A 24,961-nucleotide genomic window follows, 5' to 3' on the forward strand; every position below is an offset into this window, starting at 1 on the left:
GAAGAACTCTGAAGATCTGGACACAGCGTGTAGTTGAATTCTGAGCTCCTTCTCGCTTGGCTGGGTACTATTTAAAAGGTGGGTCCACGAGAACTCATCAAAAATGATTTCTCGCATAGTTACTCATAGGAGAATCAGTAGGAATTAAATAGACTACATTATAAGATACGTAGGTATCTAAGAATATATTGTTTTTTGTGTCTTTTATATAGTGTTTTTTAATTAGCTTTCCAAATGTTTTTTAGCCATTTAATTTAAACTAAATTCTACGGAGTTACTGTAAATGTTTATAGACTTAAAAAGTGCTATTTAATATTGAATCATTTTGTGTACATAAATGTAATTTTTTAAACGTTATTTTCCATAGGTTACTAGTATACGTATTAATAAGATCATAATCATCATAATTGGCTCGACAATCCGTTGTGGATCTTAGTCTGCTAACAGATAAGTCTTTACTCCTGTCGATTCCTGGCAACTCCCCTCCATCTTATGACCCTTAGTTATCATAAATCCATCTCCTTTTCTACTTCTTGTGCCTTCTGGTTTTGAAAATGTTAATCTCTTCGTGTATTCGTGATCTGACATCCCAGCAATGTGTCCAGCCCATCTAAGTATCTGCACTTTAACTGATTTCACAATATCTGGATAGGTGTATAACTGATATAGTTCAAAGTTTGTCTTCGACGCCATAGCCCATTTTCATTTACTGCCCCAAAAATCTTTCTAAGATTTTTTCTCTCAAAAATACCAAGAAGTCTTTCATCATTTTGAGATAAGGTCTACGTTTCAGCCCCATATATCAAAACCGGTCTTCTTAAGGTCTTGTATAAATTGAGCTTTACTGCACGTTTTATATTTTAATTTTTTTAAATGTTTCTGGAGACCGTAAACAGTTCTGTCTGCTATTGCTATGTGTCTTTTTATTTCGTCGTTTGTCGTGTTTGTTGGATTTACTAGCGATCCAAGATAATTATGTGAATTCTTTGACTTGCTCAAAGGTATGGTTGTTAATTTGAATTCTCTGTTGGATATTTCGGGGGTTTTTAGAAACCAATATATATTTGGTTTTTTCCTCGTTTACCACAATTCTAAGTCACTTGTCGCGTCCACAAGCCTTGTAAAACACTGAACCATGTCTCTCATACTTCTGCCTACTATAACTATATCGTCAGCAAATGCGAGAATTTGCGTCGATCTATTAAAAATAGTTCCATTCATTCTAATATTTAATTGTCTTGATTGCCTTTTCCAAGGCAATATTAAAGTGGAGACATGCAAGCTCGTCCCCCTGTCTTAGACCATTATTAATATCAAAGAACTTGGAGTTTTCTACTTCAATTCTAACGCATGAGCTTATGTTTTGCATTGTTAGTTGGCTCAACTTAACTAACTTAGGTGGGATTCCAAAGTCTATCATTGCATTATACATATAATGCAGTTCTTTTCACACTGTCATTGGGTGCTTTGAAGTCGATAAAGAGATGGTGTTATATGTTGTATTCTAGTGACTTTTCTAGAATCTGCCTATGTGCTTGAATTTGATGTGTAGTTGACTTTCCAGCAGTAAATCCGCATTGATATTGACCAACAATATCCTTTGTAAAATGTTTAAGTTTTTCAAAGAATACATTGCCGAAGATTTTATACGCAGATGCTAACAGAGTAATGCCCTTATAGTTCTCACACTCCAGTTGATCACCCTTTTTATGCAACGGACATATATTATTCTCTTTAGCCACTCTTCTGGTACTTCTGGTAATTCATTCCGCCATATAAATACTATTAGTTTATGGATTGCTGCAAAAAGTTGATCACCACCTTTTTTATACATTTCCGAACAGATTTCATCGATTCCTGGGGCTTTATTGCCTTTGAGTTTTGGGATGGCATTTGACACTTCTTCTCTTGTTGGGTCTTCACTGTGTAGTTGACGTTGTAGATTTTATTGATTGTCCATGTTATAATCTCCTTCAATATCGTTTATATTTAGATATTCGCTGAAATGTTGTGTCCATCTGTTAAGAACTGAGTTTTTATCATGTAGAATTTCACCGTTAGTGTCTTTACAAATTTTTAATCGTGGTTTAAATTCTCGACGGCTATTATTTAAGGATTTGTAGTATTTCCTCGTTTCATTTTTATCGAATAAACTTTGTATCTCATTGAGAGATTTGTTCTGTTCGTTTTCCCTCTTTTTACGTCGATAAATACGTTTTTCCTCTCTTCTAAGACTTCTATACTTTTCTGTTTTTCTCCGTGTACAACCTGCTTCGATGGTTTTTTGATATGCTACGTTCTTTTTATTTGTGGCACTCATGATCAAACCAATGATTTCTTTTGTCTGACTTCGTTTTGCCCAATATTTCAACCGATTTCTGTAACACAATATCTCGTATATTTGTCCATGAAATCCATTGAGTCAAATTATCTGGACCAGCCTTAGAAATTGGCTCATTTTTGAAAAAATCTTATTAAAAAATTAAATTGCGCAAAAATTATTTAACCGATCTGGCCCATCTTTTGCACACAATTCAAAGATGATAAGGCCCTTAAATTCAGATCCATTTAAACAAATTTTACTAAATAACAAAAAAGTTATTAACAATATTCAAAAAGGGGTGATTTTGTTATTCATTTTGCAATAACTTTTTTGTTTATTAACCGATTTTAATTTAGCATATCACATTTTGTGTATCTTTCTGAAAAAGATGTCTGTTGACGTCAATTCTTTAAATAGACGAGTTTTTAATTATGAGCCAAATAATGGGTTTGACATTTTCATTGTTTATTTTAAAATAGTTCCACTAAAAATTGATGAATCCCTAGATGAGAGTCTTTTTGTAATATCTCATACTACACATTTCAGCGGTCAAACCCGTTTATACAGTTGTGTCGAACAAAAACTAACTTAACTGGCCTATACCACAGTATATTGCTTAAAAAGAATTCTTTTTATGCAATATACTGTGCCCATACTAAAAAATATAGAATCAATCATAGTGGCTGCAACAAACTGAGCATATTCTTGAAAAAATATAGCAAAGTTTAATCTTCACTGTTTCGCAATTGATGATAAAACAAACAAAAAAAATTGAGAAATTACATTTATTGAATATTAAATAATGAAAAATTGTCTATAAATCGTTAAGATGTATAACCACGTAATAATATCAACTATTTCTATAAATGCAAGCTAAAACAAACTTTCTTGGTAACGTAAATATCTAATTGATAAACGAACTAAAATTATAATATATAAAACTCTTAAGGTGTATGTAAATGTATACACAAACAGGCCATCTGGCATGCACTGACTAAAATAGATATATTATACACAGTTCCAAGAAAAATTCCAACGAATTTTATTAAAGAAGTTACGCTGTCAATAACTTTTTATTACTCAAGTAACTTTCTCAAGAGTTTGAAATATATAGGATAATCAAAAGTCTTCTATAGTCTAATGTTTGTGGATTTAGCTACAATTTAAATTTAAAAAAGGATCTGATATCGATTTTTATTGTTATCGACTACCATTTGGGCATGTAATTATCCACTTCTATTCCTTGTAAAAAACATTAGCAAAGTGTCCCTTAAAAATCTCAATTGATGCATTTCTTATACGAATACAACAAAAAATAGTCAAAATTAGTAAATAAACAGGGTGCGGCATTAGTGCGACAAAATCCAATTACTTATTTGTTGTAAGAGATCTTCTTCTTCTTCTTCCTTCTTGTAAGTAGGCTTTAAACCCTGTTTCTTCTTCAATATTAGCCTCCTTCTTCTTCTTAAAGTTCCATCTCCTATCGGAGGTTGGATATCATAACGGCTATGGTCACTTTGTTGGCTGCTGCTCTGAAAAGTTGTAGTGAACTACAGTTAAACCATTCTCTAAGGTTCTTCAGCCAGGAGATGCGTCTTCTTCCTATGCTTCTTCTTCCTTGGATCCTTCCTTGCATAATAATTCTCAGCAGCTCATATTTTTCTCCTCTGGTTATGTGACCCAAATATTCTAGTTTTCTTCTTTTTATGCTGTTCATAATTTCTAACTCCTTATTTAGACGTCGTAGTACCTCAGCATTGGTAATCCTTTGAATCCACTGGATTTTTAATATTCTTCTGTAACACCACATTTCTAACGCTTCTATTTTTCTTATGTGTTGTTTCTTCAATGTCCAAGCTTCCATTCCGTATAGTAAGATAGAAAATATGTAACATCTTAGAGCCCTCAATCTAAGATGCAACTGAAGGTCTCTGTTGGTAAGCATTGTCTCCATTTTCACAAATGCTTGCCTTGCAGTTTCAATTCGGACTTTGATTTCTCTGCTTTGGTCATTTTTGTCATCAACCCAGGTTTCCAGATATTTATATGTCTTTACTTTTTCTATTTGGGTTTGCTCTATCATTAATCTTTCATTTCCATGTTGCGTTTTTGAGACAATCATAAATTTAGTTTTTCTCTTATTTATTTTTAGTCCGTATCTAATGCAATAATCGTTAATTCTATTAACCAATTCTTATAGCGATTAAAGGGTGTCTGCCATTATAACGGTGTCATCAGCGAATCTTATGTTATTTACTATTCTTCCGTTTACAGAGATTTCATCACCCAGATCCGCTATCGCTTCCTGGAATATGGCTTCACTGTACACGTTAAACAGTAATGGTGACAGAACACAGCCCTGTCGTACTCCTCTCTTTATATCTATATTTTCGGACTTTTGTTCTTCTATCTTTATATTGGCCTTTTGATTCCAATACAGATTGATAATGATTCGTAAGTCTCGTCTGTCTATATCTTTGTTTCTCAGTACTTCTATTAGTTTTTCATGTCGGACCCTGTCGAATGCCTTCTCGAAGTCGATAAAACAGGAATAAATATCTAGGTTCATATCTAAGCATCTTTGAGAGAGGACATTAAAAGCAAACAATGCCTCTCTCGTTCCCAGTCCCTTGCGGAACCCAAACTGAGTATCATCCATATCATCTCCTAGTTTTCTATATAATCTTCCATGAATCACCTTTAGAAATATTTTGAGGGTATGGCTTATTAGTGATATTGTCCTATAGTCTGAACAATCTTTGGCATATACTGTTTTTGGTATTGCTACTGGACTACAGTTTTTCCGTTTTTTGCGTTTCATATTGCTTGTTCGATTTCCTCTATTATGATCTCTGGCCCCGTTTCGCTGTCGATTTCTTCCGGTTCTTGTCGATTATCCTCAAACAGATCTGTTATGTATGTCTTCCATTTTTTTAATTTCTCTTTAATTTCTATAATGATTTTTCCATTTGCGTCTTTCAGAAGGGCATCTTTCTTTTTTCTCAGTGTATTTGTCATTTCCTTTATTTTCTTATGCATGTTAAAGCTATAATACTGTTTAGCATATGCCTCTATTTCACTGCATTGATTAGCAAGCCAGGCGGATTTGGCCTCTTTTATTTTCTTTCCTATCAATCTCTGTAGTTCCTTGTATTTTGATTTACTCCTGTCTTTATGTTTCCTTCTTTCCTCCATTAGATCTAAGATTTCTGAAGTCATCCATTTCTGTTTTTTTCTTATTATTTTCTTATTTTTATTTATTAGCCTCCTACAATGTTTAAATTATTGCACCATATTTTTCTCGGTCTGCCAATACTTCTTCATCCATTTGATGACTTATCTCGTGCTATTCGTAATATCCTATCCTCTGCCATTTTACTAATGTGTTCGTTCCACTCCTGTTTCCGTTTTGTCACTCATCCAGTTATGTCTTCTTATCTTTTCGCTTCTCTCCTTATCCAACAGACTTTTCCCTGATATTCGTCGGAAAGTAAATGAATTTAAAGGAAACCCTTATACTACTGAGAATCAGCATATTAGTACGAGGAAAATTGCACATGCATTTGAGATTAGTGGTCGGTGTAGGATGAATTTTAAAAAACAAGATGGATCCATATCATGCACCAACAATTTAATGAGGATAACTAGGATAAAAGAGTAGAATTTTGTCAGTGGACGCAGGAACAAATTCAGAATAATGCATATTTCTTGGAATAAGTTTTATTTGGAGATGAAGCTACTTTCCACAAAAATGGTATTGTAAACATGTAATTTCGTAAACTCGTTTTTAGCACAGGCAAACTCTGTAAATATATAAATTGGTATAATAAAATATAAAATATATAAACTGCTATTATATTATTGTTCTAAAATATACATAATAAGCTAGTAAAATGTTTATAATATGTAAATTTAACTTATATGTTTGCAAAAATATCCGAATTTTGAACTGTCAACAAATCTATTTGTATCTAATACATAAATACCAATTAATATACAGACAATATTTACGATTAATTACAAATTGTTGATTTTGTTACTGCAGATTTATAAATGTTTTCACTGGTGTAAATCTTATGGTGATGATATATTAACCTATAGAGGGCGATACCTGTTCAGCTGCACGAAGCGAAAATGATAATGTAATGTTGATAATACAAGAGAGATTTTAAGACACAAGAGAGACCCTAAGCAAATACTTGTGATACAATACGAAGTGACGTTATGAGATGACGTTGTAATGTAGACAACACAAAACAGGATTGGCGGCTCTAAAAGCACTTCCAGAAAGAACAAGCAGCAGTCTATTACAAAAGAGATCAAGAACTGAAGCAGATATGCTATTACGTGATCAAACATTTGTATGTATTGTCAAAACAGTTGTATATAATATAATAAATAGGTAAACTAAATATGAACTTCTTTAATTTAAGTGTTGGAATTTAAAACAGATAATATATACAGGGTGAGTTTTTAGTGCGGCATTGGTCGATAATTCCATTATGGTACAGAATATCCAAAAAAAATATTTAGCAAAAATATAGTTAATGATATTCTCCAAGGTTAGAAAATATGATTATTTCTACAGGGTGATTAATAACTACGTGGTAACACAAACATACAATTTTTTAAATAGGACACCCTGTATATTTTCTCATATTTAGATTTATCTCATAATCCCTGTTGTTACAATATGAAGTTTTACAGTACTATATGGGGTATTTAACGAGTTATGACTATTTTTATTTCGATATTGCTATGAAATAAACACCCTGTATATAAAGAAGGAATACATAAATAGTTATTTATTTTACATAATAAGGTAAACAATATATTTTAGTTTTCAAATTGAGTTTAACAGAAATTATTGACGAATACAGGGTGAACTACAAAGAAAACTACAATTTTCTCATATTTTTATTCAGTTCAACCCTGTATTTTATTGTTTCAAAATATTTTATTTATGATAGAGTAGACCGGGGGAATCCCGACATACGGGGCAATACCGACACCATGGGTTTTGGATTTATTTTTAGTTGAATACGTCACTGTATAGTGCTGCTGCTTACGAGTGACACCAGTCACACCACAGTTAGCACTCAGTTAGTTTCTGTCATCCAAGCAAACTAGTTATTTTATTCTGAATTGTTATGTGTTTTATTAACTTTTGATCTAATTATTGACTTCTCTACAAATAAAGGTAACTCTCAAATTATATTATTATAAAGACACTTAGAAAAATAGAAAGTGCAAATTGTAAAGATAATTTTAGTATAGTTCATATTACATTTAAACATTCACTTAAGTCTGTAGAATTTTGTAACCGTCTTCTAGTCCTACAGGGGTAATGCCGACACACCAATGGGGGGAAATATCGATATTACCACAGTTATTTTAAAAATTAAATATGCAATTATTTGATACCAACGATGTTGCTTTTAATGTGTTTTATATGGTGAGATCGAGAAAAAGAACAACGGAAAGGGGCAAATGGAACGAGGAGTCACTAGAAAGGGCATTTAAATTGGTTCAAAGTGGACGATCCGTAAAAAGTGTTGCCGCCGAATACAATATTCCAAGAATTACGCTTCATAACCATCTCAAATCTAATTCTACCAAAAAACCAGCCTTGGGAAGGAAATCTTACTTTTCCGCAGAACAACAAGCTATATATACAGCAGAACAGAGAAAGATTCCGTCTTATCGATAATGGACAATCACGTGAGTCACATCTCTCTTGATAGTTATGATTATTGTAGATCTAATCATATACTCGTACATGTTGTCTCAATGCCACCTCACACATCACATAAACTACAGCCTTTGGATTTTTCGTTTTATGGCCCCCTGAAGAAAGCATTCAACATACAGTGTGATAGGTTCTTCAGGGAAAACCAATTTCAGAAGATTTCTATGTATGACATGCCATCTATATTTAATGAAGCTTACTTGAAAGTCGCAACGATAGATAAAGGAGTTTCAGGGTTTAGTGCTTCAGGGATTTTACCGTACCGCCATGAAAAATTTACAGATATAGACTTTGTCACTGAACAAGACACTCAAACTCCAGTCATCGTTGACTCTGAAAATGTTTATGAACCAGCACTTGGTGCAACTCTTCATGAACACAATCATAATGTTACTGGGGAGTTTGAAAGCGCTAACGAGAGTTGTTTCAAAACTTGTCAGATTTTAAAAGATGACAACAACCAGGTTAGATTTAAGTGGGATTTATAAAAATCCATTACCTGGTAGTGAGAAATCGAATGTTGTACCAAATTCTTGTCCAACACCCTCTGAGAATCTTTCTCATTTCAAAGACATTTTGGAATCAGTATCACCTCTTCCAAAATCATTTAATAATGATAAACCAAATCCAAAAAATTCCAGAAAACAACACTCAGTAATTATGTCTGGCACCCCTATAAAAACGGTTTTAGAAGACACAAAGAAGAAAAAAGGAATTAGGGACTTAAAAGCCAAGCGTAGGCTAGAAAAAGTTATACAGGGTCCAAAGGTCAACCCGAATCTGAAGCTAAAAATGTTGAAGAGTGAAAAAAGTAAACAATTAAAGCTTGAAAATAAACCCCAAATAAATTGGGCGTATTAAAACGCAAGGCTACAAATAAAGGAAGAAGGTGTCGAAGACAAATTAATTTTGAAGAATCGTCTTCCGAAGAAGATATAGATGAATCAAAAATATGTGATGACAACGAATTTGATGACAGTTGTGAATTATTTTCCGAAAACACTAAAATGTGTTTAGTTTGTGGTGAGTTTGGTGTAAAAACTGAACTATGGTACAGATGTGTTTTGTGGACAATGGGCTCACGCTGAGTGCAGTGGATATGATTGCCCTGAAAACTGTAAGTGCGAGTTTTGTTCTATGAACTAAGTTCTTTGTTGCAGAAACAACTTTTAATTTTTAATATATCTACTTATGTATCTTCTTATCTTGTTTTCGTTCAAGTATTTAATGTTTTCGTATATAGCGATACCATCAGTTGTCTCATTATTTTCTTATTATTACTACTGTCGGCAATACCCCAAACGTCTGTCGAAATTACCCCGGTGATCAGGGAAATACCGATATTTTGCTAAGGTTAGGGAAATATTTTTTTAAATACGTAAATGAAATTGTTTTACCAATATTACATACCCAAGGGATGCGGAAAATTCCAATTATTGTATCGGTATTTTCATAAAAAACCTAACTAATATAGAATAAATCTGAAAATTCAAATCGTCTTAAGGTGTCGGGATTTCCCCGGTCTACCCTAGTCTTTCATTTGGATGAAGTATTCCCTATAGCCAAACTAACTACTTTCCGAGATATTTTTAGTTTTCTTGAAATTTCGGGAATACTTTCATTTTTGTAAGTAGAAATAACTTGTCTTCTGTAATAATGTATCATAATTATTTTTATTCGATAAATAAATAATACAAAATATAATATGTAAAAATATGCAATGAATATAACAATTTATGAGATAATAAGGAGATGTCTAAATTAAATGTTCAAAATGTCCAACTCCAACATCTATCAAGTTTTTAACCGATATTTAAATGACTGAGCCGGATTTCTTAACATTTGAAAGTCAATATTATTAAAAGCTTCTCTTATTTTATTTTTCATACCATCTGGTGTTGTTCGATGCTTCTGGTAGATAGGCAAGGTTTTTTATATATCCCAACATGAAAAATCAATTTTTGACAATTTTGGTAATCGCGGTGGCTAAACAGTTGGTCCTCCTCTGCCTATCCAACTCCGGAAATCTTAATATTTAGATTATTGTGAATAAGAGCAGTGTTATGAATTGGAGCACCATCGTATAAAAATCACATTCTTTGTCGAATATTAAGTGGAACATTTTGTAGTAGTAACGGAAAATGATTATTTAGAAAATCCAGATATACAGCACCATTCACACGGCCTTAAAAAAATGTGCACCAATCACATAGTCCCCAATAATACCACCCTAAACATTTATAGACCGGCAAGTTTGACTTTGACTGGTAATAAAGTAGGGATTGCTTGATGTACTGTAATAAAAATTATGCCGATTCACTGTTCCATTTTTGTGAAATGTAACCTTATCTCCAAAAGCACATAATCGAAACTATGCACTTGCTGCTGACACCATCGGCAAAAAGCTAATTTGCGATGAGAGTCATAAACTGTCAAATTTTTGATGTAACTGTATGCGATTGGAATGCGTTTTATGTTTACGGAGGATTTTTGCCACCGAAGTTTGACTAATGTCATGTTGACGTAAAATTTTAATAGTGCTAATGTGGGGACACCAAAGGAAGTGCACCAAAACTAATAGTCGGATTCGAGGTAGAAACTACCATTTTATAAGTTATCTCAACTTAAAAAAATGAATAGAAATATGAAAACTAATTCTTCAATTATCGAATTATCCAAGTACATCTACAAGGCAAAGAAAATCTACTCATTATATACAAATATGCATCTATTGTAAAAAGTTACAATTATAACAATAATAATTTAAAAATATGTAGGTAAGTAACACCGAAAATTAAAGAATGAATAAAATTGATAAACATAGTACACTAGTTTCAAATTGGCGCTAAATACACTTGAGACACCCACGGTACGCCAAGAGTTGACGCTTGAAACCTTAGTAGTTTCTCTCAAAATTTATAAAGCCCAATGAGAATACATGATCTGAAAAAGTTAAGATCTCATTTTAAAGGAAAGCAAATTATATATTTAACTGATAAAAAATATAGTAAGAACGAGCTCTGACATTCCAAGTAGACAATTTCTCGAATTTTCTCCTAATACCCAGATTACTTATATAATATCTGTTATGTTAATTCTTCTAAAGAAAAATTCATTTATAAAATTGAGCTAAATATTAATAAAACTTTGGATCAAACATTAAAACCTAATGTTTTACCGATGTTAACTGATACAAGTGGCCTTTTACGTATTAATAATTGCTCGTCAGAATCGCCAATGTTTTATTAAAAACTTCTAGGCTTAGAATCTTGCCTACTGATATGACATTAACCTAAAAACCGCTAAATTTATTGCATATTGTTTTGATTTATGGTTTATTTTAGTTATTTATTGAATAATAATAATTTTGTTATATTATTACACCAGATTAAATTATTTCTACTTACAAAATTGAAGGTATTTCCGAAATTTGAAGGAAACTAAAAGTATCGTTGAAAATAATGAGTTTAGGTGTAGGAAATGTTTCATTAAAATCAAAGAGTACCATAAATGCAATCTTTTGAAAAAATAAAATATAGGGTTGTATATTTAAAAATATAAGAAATATGGAAGAAATATAAAAATGAGAAAATATACAGGGTATCCTATTTAAAAAATTGTATGTTTGCTTTGCCACGTAGTTAATAATGGCCCTGTAGAATTGGGCATAATATCCAAGCCGAGAGAATATCGTTGCCTATAGTTTTTCTAAATAACTTTTTTGGATTTTCTGTACCAGAATAGAATTGTCGACCAGTATGGCATAAAAATTCACCCTGTATATATATATATATATATATATATATATATATATATATATATATACAGTGTGTCAATTTTAAAACTTACAATGGGCTATATCTCACGAACAAAAGCTGATATCGAAAAAAGCTTGAAACCGTTTCTAGGATAGTAAGGAGGAACTAAAATGACATGAAAGAGTACTCACCAAAAAAGTTGCAAACCCCTACTTGTGATACATCATTGAAAAGACTATAAAAAATGCTATCCAATGGTTTAAATAATAATTCTACAGGGTGAAGGAATAATTGTGAAACTTTTGCTTAAATGGAAAATTGAATGAGGTTTTTGTTGAACTACAAATTTGTTAAAAATGTCAATTAAGTAAATGTTCAAAGTGGGTTCCGTTGTTTTGTAAACAATAATACAACCTATTTTCAAATTCTGCACGAACTTTGGCAAATGTTGTTCTAGTAATAGCGCAACTTGCTTGCGTAATTCTTTCTTGTAATTCCCCAGGTGACGCAGGTTGAGTTTTATAAACAACTGACTGGAGGTAACCCCATAGAAAAAAGACAGGTGGCGGTAAGTCTGGTGATCTCGGTGGTTACTCAATAGGACCTTTCCTTCAAATCCATTTGTTCGGATAATTATCTAACCAGTGCCTAACTGGAGCTGTATAGTGATCGTCCCTTTGGTTCTCTAATTCATGCACAATTAAAGGTTCGATGGTGTTTTCCAGCATATCGAGATAAATGTCGCCACTTAAATTGCCTGGTATGAACAAGGGGCCAATTATAGCATCGCCTAATATTCCTGCCCAAACATTCAGTTTTTCAGGATATTGAGTGTGATCTTCTCTGAATCGATGCAGGTGCGCATCACTCTAGTACCAACAGTTTTGTTTATTTACATTACCATTTAGCATAAATGTACATTCATCAGTGAAACAAATATTTCTTAACATTCTCGGTTCAACGCGAATTCTTTCAGTCATGAGTTCACAAAACTCAATTCGTCGGTCTAGATCATCATCGCCTAGTTCTTAAAGAATTTGTGTTTTGTACGGGTGAAACTTATGTAATTTTAACACCTTTCTAACCGACCCATGTGATAGTCCTGTCAATACAGTTACTTGACGTGTTGATGCAGTAGGCTCTATTGCAAAATTTACAAGAAGCTCAATTTCGTGCTTCATTCAGTACTCTTGATCCCATTTCTCTAAACTTTTCAACTAAATCGCGGACGTATACGTGACTTACATTTTTGTCCGGATGCCTCTCATGAAATATTTGAGCTGTTCGTGAATAACACTGGTTCTGGGAGGCAAATATGAAAATGATCTCGCTTTCAGGTATACTGTAAATGTAAACCATCGTGACAACTACAGCTGAATGCTGAATGACAGTACCGATCGTACAAATGATGAAAACTAATGACATTTAAAATTCTCAAATAAATCAAAAATTATTGAATCTGACAGAACCCAAAAAACAGATGTTTTCAACTTGTTTTGCAAAAACGGCAAATTAAGTTTTTATTTAACAATAATTATTATACAGGGTCATCAACAAAATCCTCATTAAATTTTCCATTTAAGCCAAAGTTTCACAATTATTGCTTCACCCTGTATAATTATTATTTAAACCATTAGATAGCATTTTTTTTGGGCTTTTCAATGATGTTTCATAAGTAGGGGTTTGCAATTTAAACTTTTTTGGTTGTGGTGGGTGAGGCCTAGGGGCTTGATGGGGGTGAGTTCTCTTTCATGTCATTTTAGTTCCCCCTTACTATCCTAGAAACGGTTTCAAGCATTTTCTATATCAGCTTTTGTTCGTGAGATATAGCCCATCGAAAGTTTTAAAATTGACACACTGTATATATATATATATATATATATATATATATATATATATATATATATATATATATATATATATACAGAATATATAGCTAAATACTAAAAAACGAAAAAATAAACACAATATTTAAAAAATCAAAGAAACACTTACATAATAAAAAACTATCTTACAAGTTATAACAGCCTATAGTAACTTTAGTTTTGGTCTGAATTCTGTGCACATATATTCGATATACATTTTTATAAATAATATATAGGAAACATTGCTATATTGCTATTTATAAGTTTATTATCCTGACATGCTGTGAATATGAAATCACATACGATCTAATAAAATTTCTTTAATGCATTAAGCTATTTACTTTTTCCAGCTATTAAATATAAATTTAGATAAATTTGATTATATAACTAGTTTCAGGAATATTTGAAAATTAAGGTTGTTTAGATCTATAATAATAGATCTATAATAATAATAATTATATATAAATGTATATATATATATATATATATATATATATATATATATATATATATATATATATATATATATATATATATATATATATATATATATATATATATATATATATATATATATATATATATGAAGTAACAAGAAGTCCAGAGACCTCTCTCTGATAGTAAATTAGGTGAACCGCAAATTCAAAGCCTCTTACTAGAGACTTTTAACGAAGCTAGAAGTATCTTTTTACTTCAACATGCATCTACGATTCACCTTTCAGGTGATAGTAATTTTCAAAGGTGAATCGTAGATGCATGTTGAAGTAAAAAGATACTTCTAGCTTCATTAAAAGTCTCTAGTAAGAGGCTTTGAATTTTCGGTTCACCTAATTTACTATCAGAGAGAGGTCTCTGGACTTCTTGTTACTTCGTATAGATGTCGCTGCTAGAGTACCTGGCTGTTATTTTGGTTATAATAACCAAATACTAGACTGCATTTCATTTCAGTTGAACTTCCACAAGTGCTCCTGATGATGAGTTGAATAACTCGAAACACGTGTAGAGCAATGGTGGAGTTCCGATTGAAATGAAATTCAATTTTTTACCTTCATATATATATATATATATATATATATATATATATATATATATATATATATATATATACATAAGACAATATCACTAATAAGCCAGACCCTCAAAATATTTCTAAAGGTGATTCATGGAAGATTATATAGAAAACTAGAAGATGATTTGGATGATACTCAGTTTGGGTTCCCCAAGGGACTGGGAACGAGAGAGGCATTGTTTGCTTTTAATGTCCTCTCTCAAAGATGCTTAGATATAAACCTAGATATTTATTCCTGTTTCATCGACTTCGAGAAGGCATTCGACAGGGTCCGACATGAAAAACTAATAGAAGTACTGAGAAACAAAGATATAGACAGACGAGACTTAAGAATCATTATCAATCTGTATTGGAATCAAAAGGCCAATATAACGAAAAGAACAAAAGTCCGAAAATATAGATATAAAGAGAGAAGTAAGACAGGGCTGTGTTCTGTCACTATTACTGTTTAACGTGTACAGTGAAGCCATATTCCAGGAAGCGATAGCGGATCTGGGTGATGGAATCTCTGTAAACGGAAGAATAGTAAATAACATAAGATCCGTTATAATGGCCGACACCCTGGAATCGCCACAAGAATGGGTAAGTAGAATTAACGATTATTTCATTAGATACGGACTAAAAATAAATAAGAGAAAAACTAAATTTATGATTGTCTCAAAAACGCAACATGGAAATGAAAGATTAATGATAGAGCAAACCCAAATAGAAAAAGTAGAGACATACAAATATCTGGGAACCTGGGTTGATGACAAAAATGACCAAAGCAGAGAAATCAAAGTCCGAATTGAAACTGCAAGGCAAGCATTTGTGAAAATGAAGACAATGCTTACCAACAGAGACCTTCAGTTGCATCTCAGATTGAGGGCTCTAAGATGTTACATATTTTCTATCTTACTATATGGAATGGAAGCTTGGACATTGAAGAAACAACACATAAAAAAAATAGAAGCGTTCGAAATGTGGTGTTACAGAAGAATATTAAAAATTCAGTGGGTTCAAAGGATTACCAATGATGAGGTACTACGACGTCTAAATAAGGAGTTAGAAATTATGAACAGCGTAAAAAGAAGAAAACTAGAGTATTTGGGTCACATAACCAGAGAAGAAAAATATGAGCTGCTGAGAATTATTATGCAAGGAAGGATCCACGGAAGAAGAAGCATAGGAAGAAGACGCATCTCCTGGCTGAGGAACCTTAGAGAATGGTTTAACTGTAGTTCACTACAACTTTTCAGAGCAGCAGCCAACAAAGTGACCATAGCCGTTATGATATCCAACCTCCGACAGGAGATGGAACTTTAAGAAGAAGAATATATATATATATATATATATATATATATATATATATATATATATATATATATATATATATATATATATATATATATATATATATATATATATACACTTAAAGATCATTTTTGTGTGGGAGATCATCCCATTCTGGGTATGGTTTTACAGTTTCTGGTGTGACTATGCTGTTTCTACTACTTTTCTTCATTCTTCTCTCTCTTTGATTGTCCTTTCTATATTTCTAATTTCCATACTCATTAAGTCTTCTTCCACTTGATGTCTCCATCGCAGTTTAGGTCTGCCTCTGGTTCTTTTACCTTGTGGTATCCATTCCGCTATAACTCTTAACAGGTTGCTCTTCTCTCTTCTCATTATGTGTCCTTACCATCTAATTATTTGTGCTTTTATTGCTCTAGCTAAGTTCTCTTGGCCCATCCATTTTTGTATTTCGTGAATTATCCATTGTCTTGCAGCCTCTTCGTTTTCCCTCTTTGATCCCAGTATTTTTCTGATAATCTTCCTCTTATAAACTTTCAATTGCTCCTCTTCTCTTGCTGTTAATGTAAATGTTTTTGCAGCATATACTACTATTGTCCTTATGGTCCTTTTGTAGATTTTCATTTTTGTGTTTCGGCTTATCTTCTTATCTCTAAACATTTTTTAATTTCTACAAAGCGCTGTATTTCCCTCTTAAATTCTTCTTTTTATATCTACACTTTGATTTCTTCTGTTGAGTAGTACTCCCAAATATTTAAATATTTCAACCTCTTAGAAACTGTGTGCATATATTATTTAACATCTCAATTATATAGTTTCTTTTATCTTTTCTGGCTTGTTTTTTTACTTCTGCTTTTTTTTGCCTTGTATTTTCTTTCAAGTGTCCTCCCTATTATGTATGAAATATAATATGGACATATTTTAACTTCCCTTAAACTAAACTATCAAAATATTGAAACTAGTTTTAGATAATCGATCATTTATATTAATTACTACAATTGAAAATACTGAGATACAGTTATTGTTTAATGGTCTATATATTTTGAAATTTTTTTTATTAGACACGTATGTAAAATTCCACATTGAACATCAGCAAACATTTTATTGCATGCAATCTTCTCAATTCAGATTATTTTAAACAATTTGTTAGTTTCGTTTGTAGTTAATAAAACACAGACTATTTCAAAATTTATAAAAATAAAACCTTTATGAAAATAGTATAGTGCTTACTTCAAGTATAGTACAAAAAAAAATAATTATCGAAGTCTTAAATTTAAAATTCAAATTAGAATTTACCCAGTCCCTGGTCTTAAAAATTATGTGATGAGAAAAGCGATATTCAAATGCTTGCTTCCAATAAATCTGTTGGTAGAATTATTTTCTGGAAAAGTGTTCTCAATGTAATGAACTCAATACACATTGATTCATCTCTATTATGCACAGAGAAAAAATATATAAATGTACCCTTTACTCTTCATATATTGTTCCCTTAAGCGTAAAACAACTAACATTTTTTCTCGATGTACTAGGTTTCGCTTTATGTGCAAGAATTATTTCGTAATTACTATTTGTCTAAAATTGAAAGATGTCATAATCATCATAAGTGGCCCGACAATCCATTGTGGATCTTGGCCTGCTCACAAACAAGTCACCACTCCTGTCGATTTCTGGCAACTTCCCTCTATCTTCTTACCCTTAGAATCTGTAGGTCTTCTTCCACATCATCAATCCATCTCCTTCGTGATCGTCCTCTACTTCTTGTCCCTCTAGTTTTGAAAATGTTAATCTCTTCGTGTATGTGCGATATGACATCCTAGCAATGTGTCCAGCCCATCTAAGTCTCTGCACTTTAACGAATTTCAAAATATCTGGATCGGTGTATAACTGATATAGTTCAAAGTTGTATCTTCAAAGCCATAGCCCATTTTTATTTACGGCCCCAAAAATCTTTCTAAGATTTTTTCTCTCAAAAATACTAAGAAGTCTTTCATCATTTTGAGATAAGGTCCACGTTTTAGCCCCATATATCAAAACCGGTCTTATTAAGATCTTGTATATATTTAGTTTTACTGTACGTTTTATATTTTTATTTTTTAAATGTTTCTGGAGTTTCTGGACTTGCTTAAAGGTATGGTTGTTAATTTGAATTCTGTTGGATATTTCGGGGCTTTTTAGACACGACAGCGCGTCCTCCTGTCTTAGACTATTATTATTGTCAAAAAACGTAGAGTTTTCTCCTTCAATTCTAACGCATGAGCTTACGGTTTGCATTGTTAGTTGGATCAACTTAACTAACTTAGGTGAGATCCCAAAGTCTATCATTGCATTATATAATGCAGTTCTTTTCACACTGTCATAGACTGCTTTGAAGTCAACGAAGAGATGGTGTGTGTATCTATGTTATATTCCAGTGACTTTTCTAGAATCTGCCTATGTGCTTGAATTTAATTCCTTTTTTATATCCGCATTGATATCCGCATTGATATTGACCAATAATATCCTTTGTACTCTACTCTACTCTACTGGTACCAATTATTCATTCTGCCATATAAGTACTATCAGTTTATGGATTGTTGCAAAAAGTTGATCACCACCTTTTTTATACATTTCCGAACAGATTTCATCGATTCCTGGGGCTTTATTGTCTTTTAGTTTTAGGATGGCATTTGGCACTTCTTCGCTTGTTGGGTCTTCACTGTGTAGTTGACGTTGTAGATTTTGTTGATTGTCTATGTTGTAACCTCCTTCAATATCGTTTATATTTAGATGTTCGCTGAAATGTTGTGCCCATCTGTTAAGAACTGAGTTTTTATCATGTAGAATTTCACCGTTACAAATTTTTAATCCTGGTTTAAATTCTCGACGGCTATTATTTAAGGATCTGTAGTATTTTCTCGTTTCATTTTTATCGAATAAAATATGTATCTCATTGAGAGTGTTCTGTTTGTATTCCCTCTTCTTACGTCGATGGATACATTTTTCCTCTCTTCTAAGACGTCTATACTCTTCATTTTTTTCCGGATACATGCTGCGTCGATGGTTTTTTGATATGCTGCGTTCTTTCTATTTGTGGCCATTTCGCACTCATGATCAAACCAATGATTTCTTTTTTCTGACTTAGTTTTGCCCAATTTTTCTACCGATTTCTGTAATAAAATATCTCGTATATTTGCCTATAGGTTGGTTAATGTCTTCTTCTAAATTTTCTGTCCTTATTTGATCTTCTATTTGTTGTCTGTATACATTTACAATGTCGGGATCTTTTAGTTTATTAATGTCCATTTTTTCTCTCCTTTTCTCAATCTCCTTTTAAATTGGATATTTTATCTTTAAATCGTGCTTTAACTAAATAGTGATCACTATCTATGTGTGCTCCTCTAAAAGACCGAACATCTAATAAGTTAGAGCAGTGTCTTGCATCGATGATTATATGATCTATTTGGTTAATCGTTTCGTTATCAGGAGATTTCCAAGTTCTCTTATGTATATTTTTATGGAGAAATCGGGTCCCAGCTATTACCATGTTCTTAGACATCGCAAAGTTTATGATTCTGAGACCGTTATCATTAGAGTCTACGTGTAGGCTTTCGTTTCCGATGGTGGGCAAAAATATATTCTCTCTTCCGACTTTGGCATTAAAGTCTCCCGCTTGTAATTTTTTGGGCACTCATCGTACTCTCGGTCTAGGGCCTCATAAAACATGTCTTTTTCATCATCCTCTTTTTCTTCCTTTGGAGCATGAATGCTAATAATGCTAATATTAGCAAACTTTACTTGAAGTCTTATTCGACATATCCTATGATCAATAGCTTTGAAATCAATTACACTATGTTTGACCTTGCTGCTTACAATAAATCCGGTACCAAATTCGTGTCGGGTAGGATGTCCACTGTAGTAAATATTGCAGTTATTTTTTTCCAGGGTGCCTAAGCTAGTCTACTTCATTTCCTGTAAAGCAATGATATCTGCTTTGGATTTATTCATTTCTTGTATAAGCAGAGCCGTGGCTCCAGGTTGATAAAGGCTTCTTGCTTTCCACGTGCAAATCTTTAAATCATTATCCTTATTTCGTTTGCAAGTTCGTCGTAGGTTAGACAGTCCGGTTTCTTTCCTTGTGGCTCTCATAACAAAAGGGTTTTTACAGGGTTGGGTAGTTAACCCAACGCCAATCCCTCTTTTCGGAGGGTCATTTCACATTGAAAAATGTCAATGAAGACAAAAATAATATTGTCTACTTGAGCAGATGTGGTTCTTGACATATATCACGTCAAGAAAACTGAAATAGTTTAAGTTTGAAGAATAATTGATCCCAAATTTGTATTGATAAATAATTAGCACTTACCACTAATGGCAAACATGAAATTTTGAAAGCAAATAAATGCAAAAACATGTATGAAAATGTTTGGAAAAAGAAGTTTCAATCTATAAAGTTTGTTAAAAATTTTAAATGAACTTTATCTATAATCAGTGTTCGTATTTGACGAGATAGCCAAGTATAACCACCAAGTCGTTTTTTTATCCCTCTACTATTTCGTTTTTAATCCAATTAATTTATAACAATCTTAAAGAGAAAATACAAACCGTGTAAGTAAATCATGCCACAACCAAAATAATTCACTTAATTATTTTATTTTGAATTTTTGACTATTTAACAAAACTGTTACGTTTTCAAAATGGAACTTAAACAATTATTTTTAATTAGTACTATACCGAGTATTAAAAATCTGTTTATTTTTCTGTAAGTCGAAGAATATTGAACCCAGCCCTGGCTTAACAAAGTTGTTTTCTCCTAGGGCGTTTGTCAGACCATATTTTTCCTTAAAGTGTTGGCTCTTTTTTGAATTCTAATGCCCACACGTGCTGCGGCCAACCTGTGCGCCCTTTAGCTTTCCTGGAGTTGCTCAGGTCTTCCTGTTTAGAATAAAACGGTAAACAACCGGGTCTATAATTCATTCTTTGTGACAACTTAAATTTTATTACTAACAGTGACTTATACTGAACATTGGGCGGTTACTAATCTACATTTTAAGGATGGACTAATTTGATTTATTTATTAATAAGAAATAAATCATAATTTTATAATATTAAATATCTATTTTCTATTTCCTATAAAATTAACGAATTTGCGTATAAATGAAAAAATGTCAAACGGAAAAAATATCCAACACAAATTGAAAATAAAGAAAGTCGACTTTAACTCTTTCTAAAAAATCATTGAGAATAACATATACAAAATAAATGTTTTGGAGGATGCAAATACAGCCGTAACATAACTTAACGAAATAATAATAAAAGCTGCTGAATCTTCAATAGGCGAAACAAAGATTATCAAAAAATTCACATCCGTGCTTGGTGGAATGACGAATGTGCCGAATGAATACAAAACAGCAAATCTGCTTTAAATAGATGTAGGAGGGAAAAATCACAGCAAGTATAACTGAATACAAAAAACATAGAGAAAAAGCAAGATATCTTACCAACAAAAATAAAAAAAGAGTCATGAAAAAGGTTCGTCATGACGCCACTACATCCTTACGAAGGAGAAAAGAGAGTAGGAGACTCAAAACTAAAGAAAAAAATAGTGCCGCCACCCGGAACGAGAGTAATTGTGCCTTTTTTGCGAGATTTCAAAAATTAAATGAGAGAAATAATAGTGATTTTTTAGTGTAAAAATATCACGACTTAAAATCACTGTAGAATCTGTTCAAAAGCACATACAAACCTTTTTAAAAAACATAAATGAAGTCCTTTTTTATAATTTTAAAATGCTTTTTTTTTGTCGTTCATAATCTCAACAGATAGAAAGACTTTTTCATTTTTTTCGAAGCTGTTCTTTTTATTGTGTTCTTTATATAGTGGCAAACATTTGTTTGCCACTTTTAATTGTATTCTCTTCTTTTCTTTTACAATTTCCTTAGCTTTTTGTATTTTCGTGTTCTTTATTTTAATTTATTCTTATTTTTATTGATGTGTTCTTACTAACTAATTGCAAATAATTGGTTAGTTTTAACAAGTTTTCTTAGTGTATGTGACTCTCCTAAAGAGTCTTCACAAAAATTCTTATGTAAGTCTGAAAATCGTAAAATCTTTACAGCTACCCTCTTTTAAACAAAGACGAAACATCAAAGCTCAAAAGCATGAATGAAGTTTATGGAAGTTATAAAATGCTATTAACATCATTTATAACAAGTAACCGGTGACAGATTTAGAACATTTTATTTCATCAAAAAAGTGTTAAAATATCATTATACGAGTAAAGTTGAGTTATTAGTTGTGCTGAAATCGGTACTTCTTTTTTAAAGGTTTACTCATATATATATATATATATATATATATATATATATATATATATATATATATATATATATACAGACAAGACACAGAACAGGAACAACAACAAAATCAGATTGAAGAACAGATTGAGATAACATTAATCGAAGTAAAGAATACCATAAAGACTTTAAAGAACAAAAAATCAGGGGGACCAGGAGGAATCATTAATGAACTAATTAAGTACGGAACGGACAAACTACACAGAATTATACACGAAATGTTCAGTAACGCTATAAACCTGAACGAAATACCAGATGAATGGTCCAAAGCATATAATATAACCTCGATACATAAAAAGGGAGATGCAGGAACTACAGAGGCATCAGTGTGATAGCATGTATGGGCAGGTTATATGGAAAAATACTGAAAGAAAAACTGGAAAAATCTATCTCAAATAAAATCGGAGCAGATCAGGCGGGGTTCACGGCAGGAAGATCTTGCATAGACCACATATATACACTCCAACAATTAATTGAAAAAAAAAATGGCAAAAATAGACCAGTAGACATGGCATTCATAGATTTAAAAAAGGCATATGACACGGTCTCCAGAAAACAACTATGGAACACGATGAAGGAAATCGGAATAACTCAGAGGTTAATAGAAGCCGTAAAAAACCTTTACAACAACAACAAGGTAAGAGTTAAAACCGGCAATAAATACTCCAACGAATTTAAGACCACAAAAGGCTTATTGCAGGGATGCTCTACATCTCCGACACTGTTCAAGATATTCCTCGAACAAATATTAAAACCATGGAAAAGGAAATGTGAAGGGATGGGAATACCAATCCGGGACAACGTCTTGTACACATTAAGCTTTGCAGATGACCAAGTGGTAACAGCTCAAGATGACGAAGATCTGTGCTATATGCTCCGAAAATTAGAAAAGGAATACACAAAAAATGGACTGGAAATAAATCTAGAAAAGACCGAATATTTAACAACAGAGCAAGAACCAGTGAGAAACTTGGAAATGGACGATAATAGGGAAATTAACGGCACTGACAAATTCAAATATTTAGGATTCATACTCTTAAAAAATGGAACCAACGAGCAAGAGATAACCAGCAGATTAGCACAGACAAGAACATGTATTAAACAAATGAACCGGGTACTGTGGGATAGACAGATTACCAGAAATACAAAGAAAAGAATTTATAACACCTTGGTACGCAGTATAATGACCTATGGAGCAGAGAATTGGGTAATAAATAAACGAAACAGGTCCAAAATCACAGCAACTGAAATGGAATTCATGAGAAGAAGCTGCAGAGTGACAAAAATGGATCGCATCAGAAATGAGGAGATAAAACGAAGAATGGCAGTAGAACAAGACATACTCAGCTACATCAAAGAAAAACGTTTAATTTGGTATGGAAATGTGAGAAGAACAGATCATACAAGGTGGATAGCAAAGATTTCGGATTGGAACCCAATAGGAAGGAGGAAAAGAGGTAGACCCCGAAGATCATGGATGGATGAAGTGGACGAGGCCATGGAAAGACGAGACCTTAGAGATGGAGAATGGCAGAACAGAAAGGATTGGAGACGTTGGCTGAAACAAGAAAGGCGGCGACAGCTGTGAAAATCCTTATATAGATATATATATATATATATATATATATATATATATATATATATATATAGATATATATATATATATAGATATATATATATATATATATATATATATATATATATATATATATATATATATATATATATATATATATATATATATATATATATATATATATATATATATATATGGCCTAGGAGGACAAATTCGTTAAACTTCCCGTGCTCGAATCGGTATCAATAAAGTGTTATGAATCATTTCGGCCTATCGCAGCTTCATCAGATACTTGGGCCGTTACAAATTCAAACTCAGAAGTCCAACGACTGTCTCCTAAAGCTTCACCACTGCAGTGGTTAGCGTACAGAGGCGCCACCTGCATTGGCGGCCGTGAACTAAAACGATATAATAATATCGTTTCCTGTCCTCTGGGCTATGCGAAATGTATAGCCCAGAGGACAGGAAACCATTTTGCAGAGGGCAGGAAACGATATTATTATATCGTTTTTGTTCACGGCCGCCAAAGCAGGTGGCGCTTCTGTACGCTAACCACTGCAGATTACATATATATATATATATATATATATATATATATATATATATATATATATATATATATATATATATATATAGAAATGTAGCCATAAGCTCCCTTACTATTAAGAATCAGCAGATTCCGATATCCGACGTTATAAATAGGAAGAAATCAATATTTTTATTATTATTGTAATTATGTTTCAATAGTCAAGTTTAAAATCATTAAATGTAGTAGTTTGTAGAATTTCTCAAAAATTGTAACTTTTTATTTTCGAAATAAAGATTTTTTTTTGGGAATATCGACGTTGAAGAAACATTTCTGGCGCTGCGAACCACAGGATATTTCATACAGAAACATAGTCGTTTCCTGGTCTACATTAGTTTAATGAAATCCTGAAGAACCTGGTAAAAGAGAAAAATGTATTGGAAATCAAACACGATCATCGTTGCTTAAGG

General features: G+C 32.3%; 1 protein-coding gene across 1 annotated transcript in view; it reads right to left on the minus strand.

The window, feature by feature from the left end:
• Positions 1–19,634: 19,634 nt before the first annotated feature.
• LOC140452095 (heart- and neural crest derivatives-expressed protein 2-like) overlaps positions 19,635–24,961 on the minus strand; it is a 66,465-nt gene continuing 61,138 nt past the window's right edge. Inside the window, exon 5 of the mRNA XM_072546159.1 lies at positions 19,635–20,968. Within this exon, the coding sequence (XP_072402260.1) occupies positions 20,876–20,968 (93 nt within the window). The 3' untranslated portion in view covers positions 19,635–20,875. The remainder of the gene's footprint in view (positions 20,969–24,961) is intronic.

This window comes from Diabrotica undecimpunctata, chromosome 10 (assembly GCF_040954645.1).
Source record: "Diabrotica undecimpunctata isolate CICGRU chromosome 10, icDiaUnde3, whole genome shotgun sequence".
Taxonomy (NCBI): Eukaryota; Metazoa; Arthropoda; class Insecta; order Coleoptera; family Chrysomelidae; genus Diabrotica; species Diabrotica undecimpunctata.